This window comes from Staurois parvus, unplaced genomic scaffold, assembly GCF_062004578.1.
Source record: "Staurois parvus isolate SC_StPar_1 unplaced genomic scaffold, SC_StPar_1.0 ptg000447l, whole genome shotgun sequence".
Lineage (NCBI taxonomy): Eukaryota > Metazoa > Chordata > Amphibia > Anura > Ranidae > Staurois > Staurois parvus.
Genome location: NW_028318243.1, coordinates 831,152 through 846,469, shown reverse-complemented (window position 1 = coordinate 846,469; position 15,318 = coordinate 831,152). Strand labels below are relative to the sequence as shown.

Sequence of the window (15,318 nt, the reverse complement as noted above, 5' to 3'; positions counted from 1 at the left end):
GGGAAATTGGAGGGGTGAAGGGTTTGTGCAAGGAGAGGGAATTGAGATTTGTACTGGGAGGGGGGCTTTGGAGTGGGGGGGGGGATTTTTGCTTGGAGGGGAAATTTGTTTCAGTGGTGAGATGATACCCAGAACCCCACGAAAGGCTGGGCTCGGTCTCCGACTCTTCCACGCAAGGTCACTACAGACACGGGTGCTTGGGGACAGGGCCGGGTCAAGGGGTGTGCAAAAGGGGCGGCTGCCCAGGGCACTGGGGTATCATGTGAGGTGGGGCAGGGCACTGGGAGCGAAGATTTGTGTTGGGAATTTGGGGGACAGCAGAGGGTAAGAAGTGTTCTAGGAGGGGGAATTTGGGAGGGGTTGCTAGAAGTGGTGATTTGGGGGGATTTGTGTTGAGAGGAGAGATAGGGAAAGAGGATTTATGCTAGGAGGATTTGGGAATGGGGGGGGGGGGGGTTGTGCTACAAGAGGTCATATAGTAAAGAAGGGAGGGAATTTTATTTAATTTTTTTTTTTTTTTGGGGGGAGGGGGTTGTGCTGGTAGGGCTGATTGGGGGTATTAGTGCTAGGAGGGGAAATTGGAGGGGGGAAGGATTTGTGCAAGGAGAGGGGATTCAGGGGAGGGGGATTTGTGCTGGGAAGGGGGCTTTGGAGTGGGGGGGGGTTTGTGCTTGGAGCGGAAATTTGTTTCAGTGGTGGGAAGATACTCAGAACCCCACGAAAAGCTGGGCTCAGGCTCAGACATGGATGCTTGGGGACAGGGCCGGGTCAAGGGGTATGCAGAAGGGGCAGCTGCCCTGGGCACTGGGGTATCGTGAGGTGGGGCAGGGCACTGGGAGCAGATTGGGGGGGGATTTGTGTTGGGAATTTGGGGGACAGCAGAAGGTAAGAATTGTTCTAGGAGGGGAAATTCGGGAGGGAATTTTTTTTTTGGGGGGGGTGGGGGTTGTGCTAGTAGGGATGATTGGAGGTATTTGTGCTAGGAGGGAAAATTGGAGGGGGGAAGGGTTTGTGCAAGGAGAGAGGATTGGGGGGGGGTTTGTGCTGGGAGGGGGGCTTTGGAGTGGGTTTGGGCTCAGGCTCTTCCATGCAAGAACACTTCAGATACGTGTTGGGAATTTGGGGGACAGTAGAGGGTAAGAAGTGCTCTAGGAGGGGAAATTTGAGAGGGGTTGTTAGAAGTGGTGATTGGGGGGGGGGGTTGTTTAGAAAGGAGATATGGAAAGAGGATTTATGCTAGGAGTAGGATTTGGAGGGGGGGTGCTATAAGAGGTCATATGGTAGAGAAGGAATGAGATTTGTGCTGGGAGGAGATTTTTTTGCAGGGGGGAGGAGGATTTGTGCTAGTAGGAATGATTGGGGATATTTGTGCTAGGAGGGGAGATTAAATGGAAAATGGAAAATTAAATGGAAAATACAATTTTAATAAGTGTAAAAAAAAAAAAAGGAAATAAGACGATTAAAAATAGTAATAAAATAAATCTTAAACAAATTTAAAGTACCTCAGTCCCCCCCACCCCGTTCATACGTGTAAATGTAAATGCACATGTGAGGTGTCCCTGCAAATATCGGAGGGAGCAGTAATTCCAGGGCTCCAATCACTTTAAAACTGGCGAGCTTTTAAAGTGGGCAGTTTTAGGTTCCGCTGTTTTCACAGACGTGCAAATTTTACATCTTGACATGCTTGGCAATTATTCACTCGGTGTGACATCATCTTTTATATTTGACCAAAAATTTGTGCTTGTGTGCATTAAAATTAATTTTAGGGTATTTTTCATACATTTTTTGAAGTGAATAAACAGTTACACAAGTATCTTAACCACTTCCAGTCCGGACACTTTCATCCCCTTCCAGTCCGGACACTTTCACCCCCTTCCAGTCTGGACACTTTCCCCCCCTTTCAGTCCGGACACTGTCCCCCCCTTCCAGTCCGGACACTTTCCCCCCTTCCAGTCCGGACACTTTCCCCCCTTCCAGTCCGGACACTTTCACCCCCTTCCAGTCCGGACACTTTCCCCCCTTCCAGTCAGGACACTTTCACCCCCTTCCAGTCCGGACACTTTCCTCCCCTTCCAGTCCGGACACTTTCCCCCCCTTCCAGTCCGGACACTTTCCTCCCCTTCCAGTCCGGACACTTTCCCCCCCTTCCAATCCGGACACTTTCCCCCCCTTCCAGTCCGGACACTTTCCCCCCCTTCCAGTCTGGACACTTTCCCCCCCTTCCAATCCGGACACTTTCCCCCCCTTCCAGTCCGGACACTTTCACCCCCCTTCCAGTCCGGACACTTTCACCCCCTTCCAGTCCGGACACTTTCACCCCCTTCCAGTCCGGACACTTTCCTCCCCTTCCAGTCCGGACACTTCCTCCACTTCCAGTCCGGACACTTTCACCCCCTTCCAGCCCGGACACTTTCCTCCCCTTCCAGTCCGGACGCTTTCCCCCCCTTCCAGTCCAGACACTTTCCCCCCTTCCAGTCCGGACACTTCCGCCCCCCCCTTCCAATCCAGACACTTTCCCCCCCTTCCAGTCCGGACACTTTCACCCCCTTCCAGTCCGGACACTTTCACCCCCTTCCAGTCCGGACACTTTCCCCCCTTCCAGTCCGGACACTTTCCCCCCCCTTCCAATCCGGACACTTTCCCCCCCTTCCAGTCCGGACACTTTCCCCCCCTTCCAGTCCGGACACTTTCCCCCCCCCTTCCAATCCAGACACTTTCCCCCCCTTCCAGTCCGGACACTTTCCCCCCTTCCAGTCCAGGCCAATTTTCAGCTTTCAGTGCTATCACACTTTGAATGATAATTGCGCGGTCATGCAACACTGTACCTATATGAATTTTTTACCATTTTTTTGAGACAGATAAAGCTTTATTTTGGTGGTATTTATTCACCACTGGGATTTTTTATTTTTTTTTTTGCTAAGTAAATGAAGAAGTCCAAAATTTTGAAAAAAGTGTTTTTCTTATAAAATTTTGCAAATAAATAATATTTAATCATAAATCTTGGCCAAAATGTATCCAGTTATCTTTTTAGTACAAAAAAAACCCAAATTAGTTTATAACCAAAAATTTAAATTTTTAAACATTTCTTTTTACATTTTTATTTAATTTTTTTTATATTATTACTTATGGTTTTTTTTTTTTTTTTTTTACACACGGTCACCCTAGCAGTACAGTGTCACCATAGTGACACTGTACTACTTGTGGGGGGTGATGAAGATTTTTTTTTTACACTGATTGCTTTTACACCCATAAAGGCTGTAAAAGAAATAATTTCTCCTTCTCTCTGGCTGCATTCTTGCAGCCATTGAGAAATACTGTGTGAGCTGTGATTGGTCACAGCTTGTCACATGGTACAAGGCTGTTGTGAATAGCCCTGTACCATGTGATCTCTGTGATCATTTACAGATCTCACACGTAAGCAATGATGTCAGAAGTGACATCTTGCTTACTACTCTGCATGTGATCACTGATTGGCCAATCAGTGATCACATGATTGGGACCTCGCACAGAGGTCCCGTACAACGATCGGTGTTCCACTGTGTCCGGAGGATCGGATCGCGGTGCTGTGCACTCCCAGGGAGCGCGCACAAGCAGGGGGCGGGGAGGCCGTTTATAAACAGCCACCCGACCCTGCACTGCCACCATCCGGCCGTTTATATAAAACGGTCGGACGGGAGGTGGTTAATAATTGCAGTAGCCGCCATTTTATTCTCCAGGGCCTCTTCTTTCAGAAAATATTTAATGTTCGGGAGCTCTAGGTAAATTTCTAGCAAAAAATCTTCTGTTTTAACATGTGTGTGTGAACAAATAAGAAAGAAAAAAAACATGTGTGGTCTGATCACTCGTATTTCCTTAAAATCCTGCAAACTCTGCCAGGGGCATGCTGCCGGTGGGTGTGTGGGACTCTTATTGAGTGGCGGATGCGTGGGGCTTATTCACAGCTGCAGAAATAATAGTTCTGTGTGGCCGGTTGGGGAAACGCCTTCCACAATATGGTCACGTTTCTTTGTATGCTGACATCGGGGTCTCTCACCCGCAGGGTCATCAAGATGGATCCTGAGGATCGGGTTTGGACCACAGCTGAGACGCACACTCTTCTGGATCTCATCCAGGATGGGGGCTTCATTCCAGGGCTGGTTGTGAGAGATTACTCCATCTGGGCTGTTTTCGAACGACTCAGTGTCCTACTCAACCGCTGCAACATCAAAGTCAGGTGAGGGGGTTGTTCCATTGCCTCATTATGGAGAACGGGACAGAATTCATTTTGGATTGTAAAATTCCCTCTTTTATGAAACGGTCCTTCAAAAATAGTAAATGTGAAGCTCTGCTGTATAGAGAATAATACTTTATCTGTCGCTCATTACATCATATAACATGAATCAAATGCATTGTAAAACGCTCCTTCCTATATAGCGACTCAAAAGTCCCCATGCACTTCAATGCAGTCTTTTATACATTCGCAGTTGTGACTTGGTATCTTCCTGAAGGTAAGTGAACCCAAAATCTCAACGCTGTGAGGATTTCTTGCAGTCACAGTGCTCTGCCTCCACGTCACCTGCAGCGAAAAGCCAGGTGACGTCACATCCAAGGGTCGTAGAGCGGCAGGAAATTCAATCCGGTATCCTGATACAGTGTCTGTATGTTGTGAGTTACTTGATTTTAAAATGTGATTGAAATTTTGAAGTGAACCCACAATCTCAGTGCTGTGAGGATTTATTGCAATCACAGTGCTCCGCCTCCACGTCACGTGCAGCGAAAAGCCAGGTGACGTCACAGCCGAGGGTCAGTAGTGCGGCGGGAAATTCAATCCGGTATACTGATACAGTGTCTGTATGTTGTGAGTTACTTGATTTTAAAATGTGATTGAAATTTTGAAGTGAACCCACAATCTCAACGCTGTGAGGATTTCTTGCAATCACAGTGCTCCGCCTCCACGTCACGTGCAGCGAAAAGCCAGGTGACGTCACAGCCGAGGGTCGTAGAGCGGCAGGAAATTAAATCCGGTATCCCGATACAGTGTCTGTATGTTGTGAGTTACTTGATTTTAAAATGTGAGTGAAATTTTGAAGTGAACCAACAATCTCGGTGCTGTAAGGATTTCTTGCAATCACAGTGCTCCACTTTCACTCCACGTTGCGTGCAGCGAGAAGCCAGGTGACGTCATGGCCGCGGGTCGGTAGTGCGGCGGGAAATTCAGTGTCTTGTATATTGTGAGTTACTTGATTTTAAAATGTGAGTGACATTTTGAAGTGATTTCTGTCAATCATCGGGTTCTAGCTGGTGATTACTCGCTGGAGCCTGGTGATTTCCGAGGTTCTCGAACAGGGAGGAGAACTGATTTGTTTACTAACAGTTCTCCTCCCTGTCAGCTTGGGCACACTGCAGAGCACAGCCATCCAAAGCAGTGTGAAGTGAAGCACACTGATCAAAGGGTTAACTGTGTGCTGGGAGTGTTTTACTAGGGGGTGGTGTCAGCGTGCTTCACTGTAATCACACTGCTTTGGATGGCTGTAATTAGTACAGTGTCAGTGCTTTTTTTTTTAGCACTGATCACTGTATTGGGGTCACGGGGGATGTCAGTGACACCAATCGGTTCCCCCCCAGTGTCAGAATGTCCCCCGCAGTCCCGCTATAAGTCACTGATCGCCGCCATTACTAGTAAAAAAATGTATTAAAAAATCCCAGTATATATACCGCCATTTGTAAACGCTATAACTTTTACGTAAACCAATTAATTTACACAGATTGGGATTTTTTTTTTAGCAAAGACACAGAACAGAATACATTTTGGCTGAAATTTATGCCGAAATTTTATTTTTATTTTTTTTTTACTGGACATTTTTAATGGCAAAAAGTCAAAAATATTGTTTTTTTCTTTCAAAATTGTCGGTCTTTTTTTTTCTATAGTGCAAAAAATAAAAATTGCACAGGCGATCAAATACCACCGAAAGAAAGCTCAATTCATGGGAAAAAAATGTTGTAAATTTCATTTGGGTGTAGCGCCGCATAACCGCGCAATTGTCATTTAAAGTAACACAGCGTCGTAACGCAAAAAATGGCCTGCTCAGGAAGGGGGGGGGGGAATCCTGAGGAGGGGGAGGGGTTAATTCAGAAAATGCTAAAAATTCTCTGATTGGCACCTGTTTTGAGCTGCTGACTCCCTGTATTCACATTGCATCAGGCAGGATGCTCAGCACAGGACCCGGAAGTGGAGATCAGCGGAGTAGCGGTGTCTACCCCAGTGATTTCCAGCCTTTAGGGGCACCGGGCAGGTATGGTACATCCACTTGCCGACCAGTCACATACCATCGGTCTTCGAGTGGTTGTACAAGACGTGCCTGGTTGAGGTGGGCAGTATCTACTACACATTCCTGGCGAAGTTCCTGATCCATTGTATACAGGGGCGGACTGACCATTCAAGCACACGGGCACTGCCCGAGGGCCCGGGGTCAGTAGGGGGCCCCATGAAATGCCCCTGGTACCTTTTTTATAGGCTTTTTTGAGTGTGGGCAAGGACACAGGGGCCCCATGATTCCCTATTGCCCGGGGCCCCATGAGTTGTCAGTGATTGTATATCATGCATCATTTGTGGTCATCTTCCTCTCTGGTAGACCTCTGCGTGCTGACATTTACAGAGTTTTTAAGGTGCAAATTTGACATTGCCACCCATCTTCTGCACCTCATCCAATCAGAGAACCCTTCACATTCATTCAGAAAGTGATTCATAGTGCGTGAGGCCGATCGCTCAGCACAAGACCAAGAAGCTCCTCACTGCTTTGTAGGGGTGGAGGTTACATTGCAATACAATCTAGGGGGTGCACAGTGACAAATGTGGGGTGGGAAGGTGAGATCTGTGTCGACATTCTTGCTACTCAGAGCAAACGTCACCTCCATGTCTGGATAGCTGGGCAGCGCAGTGGCTAAATGGTTAGCTCTTCCGCCTGGCAGTACTCGGGTCGTTGGTTCGAATCCCAACCTACGGCACCACCTGCCTGGAGTTTGCATGTTCTCCCTGTGCCTGCATGGGTTTCCTCCGGGTACTCCGGTTTCCTCACACACTCCAAAGACATGCTGGTAGATTAATTGATTCCTGTCCAAATTGGCCCTAACATGTATGAATGTGAGTTAGGGACCTTAGATTGTACGCCCCTTGAGGGTTAGGGACTGATGTGAATGTACAATATATATATGTATATTGACAGCGCTTTATAAGTACCTGAAATAAATAGCTGTAATCACCTCCCATCAGTGGTGCGGTGGTCTACTTGACAATATCTTGATGACTGCAATGGAGACATGGAGCTGATCTGTGCCATGTGCCCACAATATGAAATAATACATCTCTATTTTCTATGAATCGTGTCCCGTCAGCAAGGAGCAAGTGAAGGCACACTGGCGGCGTCTCAAGGGGAACTTCTGGAAACGGAAGAGGATGGTGGATGACGGTCAAGCTCCTGCACTCACTGGGGATTTCCCATTCTATGAGGAGATGGAGCAACTGCTGACATCACAGAAACCGGCCAAAGTCCGCAAGAGGGAGGCCGACAGTAGCGGTGAGCGGGGAGCTATACAGATTTTCAGTTATATAGCTTGGACATATTCTGTGGTGCTATACAGCAAACATTGAGCCAGTCACATCATTCTCTGTACCAGAGGAGCTTACACTCTAATGTCCCTCCCCCCACAGTCACATCAGTCTCTGTACCAGAGGAGCTTACACTCTAATGTCCCCTCTCCCCACAGTCACATCAGTTTCTGTACCAGAGGAGCTTACACTCTAATGTCCCCTCTCCCACAGTCACATCATTCTCTGTACCAGAGGAGCTTACACTCTAATGTCCCCTCCCCCCACAGTCACATCAGTTTCTGTAGCAGAGGAGCTTACACTCTTGCTGTAGGAGTAAAGGGCCCCAGTATCAGTGTGAAGGCCCCCAGGCCGGGAGGGAAGGGCTACGGCCAAGGGTCAGGGAGGCACTTCATAGTTTCTTGCACCGGGGCCCAGAAGGTTCTAGTTATGCCTCTGGATAGCATTATTTGCAGAGGGGAACAGATAATATTCCTGCATTAGTTGAAGGACACGGTATATACTTCTATCAGTGGTTATACTCCATCCTCAGGATTTTTGGAGAGAATGAAAATCACAGAAAGGAGCCAACTACCTTTAGTGCTAAGCACAGTTTATCTTCGTGCCTTTTAGAGAGCCCAGTTTAGTTTGGTGTCCTCAATAGGTAGGTTGTCTCCTCCAGTTGGATTTTAGACTCGTCATCGCAAGTTTCTGCTTGCCGCTGGCAGATTCATGGTGGATTGCCAGGTCCCGAGAAGACCCTCATTAACAGTCAACAAGAGCAGTATCTAACTGGGTCAACCCACATTTTACTGCACAGCCGTTCTCCCTCACAACAGGGGCCACTCCGGGGGCAGTGTTCTTCACTATTACACTGCTGTGTGGTATGCTAGGTCACCGGATCTGGGAATTCACTGTAGCTGTCCTCTTCCTACTCCCAGAGTGGAAACCGATCCAGATATCCCAGGCTGGTTCTGAAGACTTACCTATTGGTGAGTAGAAAATAATCGCTGAATGCTATGAGGAGGGGGAGGGGGCATCTTATTTTTTGCAGGTATTGGCCCTTACTTTATTTCATTTTTCTTGTGTCCTAGGTTTGTTTTTACCATATTCCCTGCTTTTTGGTAAGGAAATCTGCTCTCACTCCAGGCTCACATTCTGGCTTCTTCTAGCACATGTACATGGGTCCTGGTCCTCTACGTGTTCTTTACTGCTGCTGTAAAGAGCTGCTATGCATGCCGCTACAAGCTTCTCTTGATAGGAACACAGCATAGTTCTTCCCTTCTGCACAGCAATGACTGCCAGGTGCCTCTATGAGTTACTATGGTATGACAGCCAAGGACCCTTCTCACTTCTAAGTCCTGCCTCTACTTATTGGCTTATCCTGCAAAGGACGCAGCATAGTTCTTCCCGTCTACACAGCAATGACTGCCAGGTGCCTCTATGAGTTATTATGGTATGACAGCCAAGGACCCTTCTCACTTCTAAGTCCTGCCTTTACCTATTGGCTTATCCTGCAAAGGACGCAGCATAGTTCTTCCCGTCTACACAGCAATGACTGCCAGGCACCTCTATGATCTACTACAGTCCGATGGCTTAGCACCCTTCTCAGTTCTAAGGCCTGCCTCTACCCTTTGGCTTCTCCTGCAAGTAGCACATCATAGTTCTTCCCTTCTGCACAGCAATGACTGCCAGTTGCCTCTATGAGTTACTACAGTCCAATGGCCTAGTAACCCTCTCAGTTCTAAGGCCTGCCTCTACCTATCGGCTCCTCCTGCAAAGGACACAGCATAGTTCTTCCCTTCTACACAGCAATGACTGCCAGGCAACTCTATGATTTACTACAGTCCAACGGCATAGCACCCTTCTCAGTTCTAAGGCCTGCCTTTACCATTTGGCTTCTCCTGCAAGAGGCACATCATAGTTCTTATCTTCTGCACAGCAATGACTGCCAGGTGCTTCTACAGTCCGACAACCTAGCACCCCCTCTCGGTTTTAAGGCCTGTCTCTACCTATTGGCTTTTCCTGCAAGGAACATAGCATAGTTCTTCCCTTCTACACAACAATGACTGCCAGTTGCTTCTATGAGTTATTACAGTCTTATGGCCTAGTAACCCTCTCAATTCTAAGGCCTGCCCCTACCTATTGGTTCCTGCTGCAAGGGACACATCATAGTTCTTACCTTCTACACAGCAATGACTGCCAGGTGCCTCTACAGTCCAGCAGCCTAGCGCTCCCTCTCGGCTCTATGGCCTGTCTCTAACCATTGGCTTTTCCTGCTAGGGACAGCATAGTTCTTCCCTTCTACACAGCGATGACTGCCAGACACCTCTATGATCTACTACGGTCTGATGGCTTAGCACCTTTCTCAGTTCTAAGGCCTGCCTCTACCCATTGGCTTCTCCTGCATGGGACACATCATAGTTCTTCCCTTCTACCCATCAATGACTGCCAGGTGCCTCTATGATCAACTACGGTGTGATGGCTTAGCACCTTTCTCAGTTCTAAGGCCTGCCTCTACCCATTGGCTTCTCCTGCAAGTGGCACATCATAGTTCTTCCCTTCTACACAGCAATGACTGCCAGGTGCATCTACAGTCCTAGCACTCCCTCTTGGTTCTAAGGCCTGTTTTTATCTTTTGGCTTTTCCTGCAAGAAACACAGCATAGTTCTTCCCTTCTACACAGCAATGACTGCCAGGTGTCTCTATGAGTTATTACAGTCTAATGGCCTAGTAACCTTCTCAGTTCGAAGGCCTGCCTCTACCTCTTGGTTCCTCCTGCAAGGGACACAGCATAGTTCTTCCCTTCTACACAGCAATGACTGCCAGACAGCTCTATGATTTACTAGGTCCAATGGCTTAGCACCCTTCTCAGTTCTAAGGCCTGCCTCTACCCATTGGCTTCCTGCAAGGGGCACATCATAGTTCTTCCCTTCTACACAGCAATGACTGCCAGTTGCCTCTACAGTCTGACAGCCTAGCACTCCCTCTCGGTTCTAAGGCCTTTCTCTACTGGTTGTGTGTACTTTCTTTTGCTGGGCCTAGGTGTAGCTCTCTCTTGGCACTGAGCTGCTTCATATTTTTACTATTAAGTAACTTCACCTTCTACTCATGCCTGACTGTTCCATTTTTCCTGGCTACTGTCAAAAAAAGAGGATTGGCCGCTTTGCAGTTGTTGGTGACAGCAGATTCATAAACAGCAGATGGTGCAGGCTGTTAAAAATCTACCTTACAACCACAGCTTTTGTCAGGAAGACAGATTACCCGTTCATCTTGCTGCTTGGACCACACAGTGGTGCCCCAGCATTTAGCCCAACTATCTCCTGATAAATTTGCCAGATAATTTTTAAGACCTATGCCTTCAAACATTGTTAGCCTCTGGCCACTGAATGTTGTTTCCGAACACTAGGCCCTTCCATGGCTTTTCATCATCAGTTCTGTAAGGCTGCCCTTGGTTTTTTGTCCACACTTTGGCCACATGTATCTATAGAGTGGTCATGGTTTTATAAGCAGATGTTAGCTTCTGATAGGTCCTGCAGGCGAACTCCCAAAAGTGGAATCTCCTCTTTTGTGCCCCATTTGGCACCTTTTGGGGGGGAGCGGGTACCTGGTTCTGACAGGTACCCACTTCCACAAGTTTGCCCACCCCCCAGCACAGCACAGTTTACGCATGTGCAGTAGGAAACCTCCGGTGAAGCTGCAAGGCTTCACCGCCGGTTTCCCTTAGTCAAGATGGCGGCACCAGCACCCGACAGATGATGGAAGAATTGGCTCGGAGTGAGGACACCACTGGATGCATGGACAGGTAAATTACCTAATATTAAAAGTCAACAGCGACAGTATTTGTACTGAACAACCAGCAAGGGAAGAGGTTTCATTTCCTAAGAACCAGTGACCAACCATGCAAATGCATGCAAAAGTGCATGTATGCTGCACATACATTGTTACATTTTGACTGACAGTCATTGGCTCTCTGAAGACCGAGAACTGGGCGGTCAGAGGTCTTTGATCGCTCAGCCTCAGTTCTCTGCCTTGGATGCAACAGGGGAACAGATGAAGTCATGGCACAGTGTATCTCAGCAGGAGCAGTAAGGGCTCATTCTCATACCAGCGGTTGAGGGGCAGTAAAACCTTGCAGTTGAGCCTCATTTTTAGTGCCCCCAAACTGCTCCACTAACTAACAACAACTTCCCACCACCTGACAAATGCTCTCTAAGGAGCAATTCAAACACATAAAGCTTTCAGAGGCCAAAGAAAGTGTGAACCATCCCTAAAGGTCAGGAGATGCATCTTGTAGCAGTTGGGTTCACTCACTAGGTGTTTCCTTGTTGTTGGTGTGACTTGTTGAGTAGATTTTATTTAGCCGTGCCAGGTGGGTCCAGTGTGGGTAGGGACTGATCAATATACCAGTATGGTTGTACTTTATGTTGTATGGAAAGAAGTTTCAGACTACACAGAATGCTGCCTGATGGCCACCAAACTCAACATTGTTGGCCTAGAGTGGTGCCCCATAAGACTGTAGTTCCTAAACCCCTAAATGTCTCCTCCTCTGCCCTCATACCTGTGATCTCCATCATCTTGCAGGGCTGGAAGCTCCTTCAATGCTGGATTCTGAAGGCCTGGTCCTGTCAACAAGCTCCAGGGAGGAAGCAGTGGAAGAAGTGCAGAATGGTGCTAGGCCCAATGTCAGCGGGGAGGTTCCTGGAAGAGGTGCGGGTCCTTGTTTGTGGAAATGACACTTTAACATGGGCTTACTGAAGTATACACTCATACAAAGGGCTGTGTTTACCCGCTTAGGATTCACAGGTGTTCCATGCATCCCCATGTAAGCAGTCCTATTCATGTCAATTGGTTCGCAGCAGTTGCACAGACTCAGCTGCTGCTCCCGATTGGACATAACTGTGAGTACAGATGCCTGTCCCCCAAAAATTAGGGAACACACATACACATACACACCCAGACTGATGTCAAATTGGGGGGAGCAGCAGCTGTGCCCATGCAACTGCTACATTCCAGTTGATATGGATGGGACTGCCTGCCGGCAGATGTACGTAACACCTGTGCATCCAGTGCAAGCAAACACAGCCCTTCGCATGGGTGTACATCCTTGCCCGTGTGAATGAGGCCTATGAATGAATTGGCTTCTATGGAATGCATTCCTTTTTCTACAGTTTTTACACATCCTCTTTTTTTTCTGTGATTGACAAGATGGTTATTGGTCGACCAAGCCCATAATATCCCCCTCGCCCAGCCTTGTATGGTAACTTAAAACACCAGCTGTGCTCCGTACATTGTGCTCATCCCCTCCAGTGCCTGTAGCATTCATATCCGTAGCCAGATAACTAAATCTTGCAGCAGGCTTTCCTATAGACACCTAGCTGAATGATACACACACCAATGACAGGAACCTGTAATTCAAATTAATCTGCCAAAAAAAAATCTCTGGAGGAACCCTAGAGTTTCATGGAACCCTTGCTGAGAGTGGTTGGCCTAATCCAACCTTTCTCAACCAGGCTTCTGTGGTCCCTCCAGAGGTTGCCTGTCGTTCCTTGAGCAATTTCTGACTCTCATGTAAGTAACAAATAACCAGTAATATTTTTAGCTATCTGTAAGGAGGGTATTCTTCCCACGAACCACAATGTAAGAGGCATTCTTCGCAGTGACTATTATTCCAATGTACCATGAGCTTTAGATAGAATAAAATATCAGGAGGGGTTCCCTGAGACCAGAAAGTGATTTCTGGTCTCAGGGAACCCCTTTCCTATAGACACCTAGCTGAATGATACACACACCAATGACGGGATCCTGTAATTCAAATTATTCTGCCAAAAAAAAAAAAAAAACCTCTGGAGGAACCCTAGAGTTCCATGGAACCGTTGCTGAGAGTGGTTGGCCTAATCCAACCTTTCTCAGCCAGGCTTCTGTGGTCCCTCCAGAGGTTGCCTGGGGTTCCTTGAGCAATTTCTGACTCTCATGTAAGTAACAAATAACCAGTAATATTTTTAGCTATCTGTAAGGAGGGTATTCTTCCCACGAACCACAATGTAAGAGGCATTCTTCGCAGTGACTATTATTCCAATGTACCATGAGCTTTAGATAAAATATCAGGAGGGGTTCCCTGAGACCAGAAAGTGATTTCAAGGGTTCCTCCACAGGGCCATCTTTAATATTGATGGGACTTTGGGACATGAAATTTCACTCTCCACCTGCTCTGAGACGTACAATAAAAAGCAGCTAGGCTCAAAATCCGTTTACTGCAGCAGATCAGGCAGTTGGTTGCTGGAAGTTACAGCATATCATTACCGCTCAGTGATTGGTTTCTAGAGGTTACAGTACGTGATTTCTCATTGCTGATTGGTTGCTAGAGGTTACTGGGAACCAGATATCAAATAACTATATAACATACACATTTTTTAAATTTTCACACAATAAAAAAAAAATTATACATAAAACACTTAAAAAAAGGGAAAAGATTCTGAATCATTCATATAGGTGCACCCAAAACAAATCTCCAACCCTCTTACATTTGTACAAATTGTAGATCAAGATAGCCAGTTGCTCTGTCCAAAGGAGGACCGTGCACAATACTGTAATTACATTTTATACAAGGAGGGAGGAAAGAGGGTCACCGTTGAGCTCTACGCGTTTCGTGGTCCAAACCGCTTCATCAGGAGCAGTACATATTAGAATCTAAAAAATCTATGCCGGACGAGGGTGGGTGTCCCTTCGCACTATCTGACCAATTGATGAATCTAAAATGTAACCTTTATTTAGATATATATAAAATGTATGCTCAGCTGTAATTAATGCCTATTGGAGTGGAATGTACTGCGCACAACAATATGACTGGATACCATTACAATTATTTACCTTACATCCAATCCTATCAGCTTGAATATATAATCTCTATTAAGGAAATGGAGTTACCCCATGGACAAAACTAATGTAATAATGTAATACGGGTACACTCATCCACAAGCCTAAATGTCAGTCTCTCAAGGACAAGCCCCATACATCACCATATCCAGTCAAAAATACCTTGCTATCTTGAGGAATGCAAATGATGCACTGTATAAATGCAGTACAGACCTCTCCAAAAAAAAAGGGGAGAGAGGAGTAAATACCATGTGCATTCAAAAAGTGCTCCCAAATAAAGACCCAAAGAACAAAAAGAAACTCTACATGTTTCGGTCCAAAAAACAGAGCTTTGTCAGGAGTATAAAGAATTAAAATAGGTCACATAGTGGCTGGAAGTTATGCTTAGCTTCACATGGTGGCAACATGGCACCTACTGTTTGTTTCACCTCTATAGATCTTGATCTACAAGTGTAATATGGTAATAGAGGGTTGGATATTTGATTTGGGTGCACCTATATTAATGATTCAGAATCTTTTTCCTTTTTTATGTGTTTTGTGTATAATTCTAAAAAATAAATTTCTATGTTATGTAGTTGTCATTATTTGATATCTGGTGCCCAAAAAAGCCCAAATATTTTGGGATTCTGTGATTCTAACTAATAGGGTGTGGCACCATCCATACCACCCGTGTTTTGAATTTAGCTAGAGGTTAGTGCACATCATTACTACTCACTGATTGGTTGCTAGAGGTTACTGCAAATCATTACTGCTCACTGATTGGTTGTTAGAGGTTACTGCACATCATTACTAATAACTGGTTGCTAGAAGTTACTGCATATTATTATTGCTCACAGATTGGTTGCTAGAGGTTACTGCACATCATTACCGTTTCACTG

The 15,318-nt window shown here is 46.5% G+C and overlaps 1 protein-coding gene across 4 annotated transcripts in view; it reads left to right on the top strand.

The window, feature by feature from the left end:
• The window catches only part of LOC149453588 (uncharacterized), a 32,174-nt gene that overhangs the window by 10,743 nt on the left and 6,113 nt on the right, over nucleotides 1–15,318 (top strand). For 3 of the 4 annotated variants that reach the window (XM_089688156.1, XM_089688153.1, XM_089688154.1), the window contains exons 2-4: nucleotides 4,040–4,213; nucleotides 7,372–7,553; nucleotides 12,149–12,274. In XM_089688156.1, coding sequence (XP_089544282.1) covers nucleotides 4,050–4,213; nucleotides 7,372–7,553; nucleotides 12,149–12,274 — 472 coding nt within the window. In that variant the 5' untranslated portion in view covers nucleotides 4,040–4,049. The remainder of the gene's footprint in view (nucleotides 1–4,039; nucleotides 4,214–7,371; nucleotides 7,554–12,148; nucleotides 12,275–15,318) is intronic. The other variant, XM_089688155.1, reaches the window with a different exon arrangement.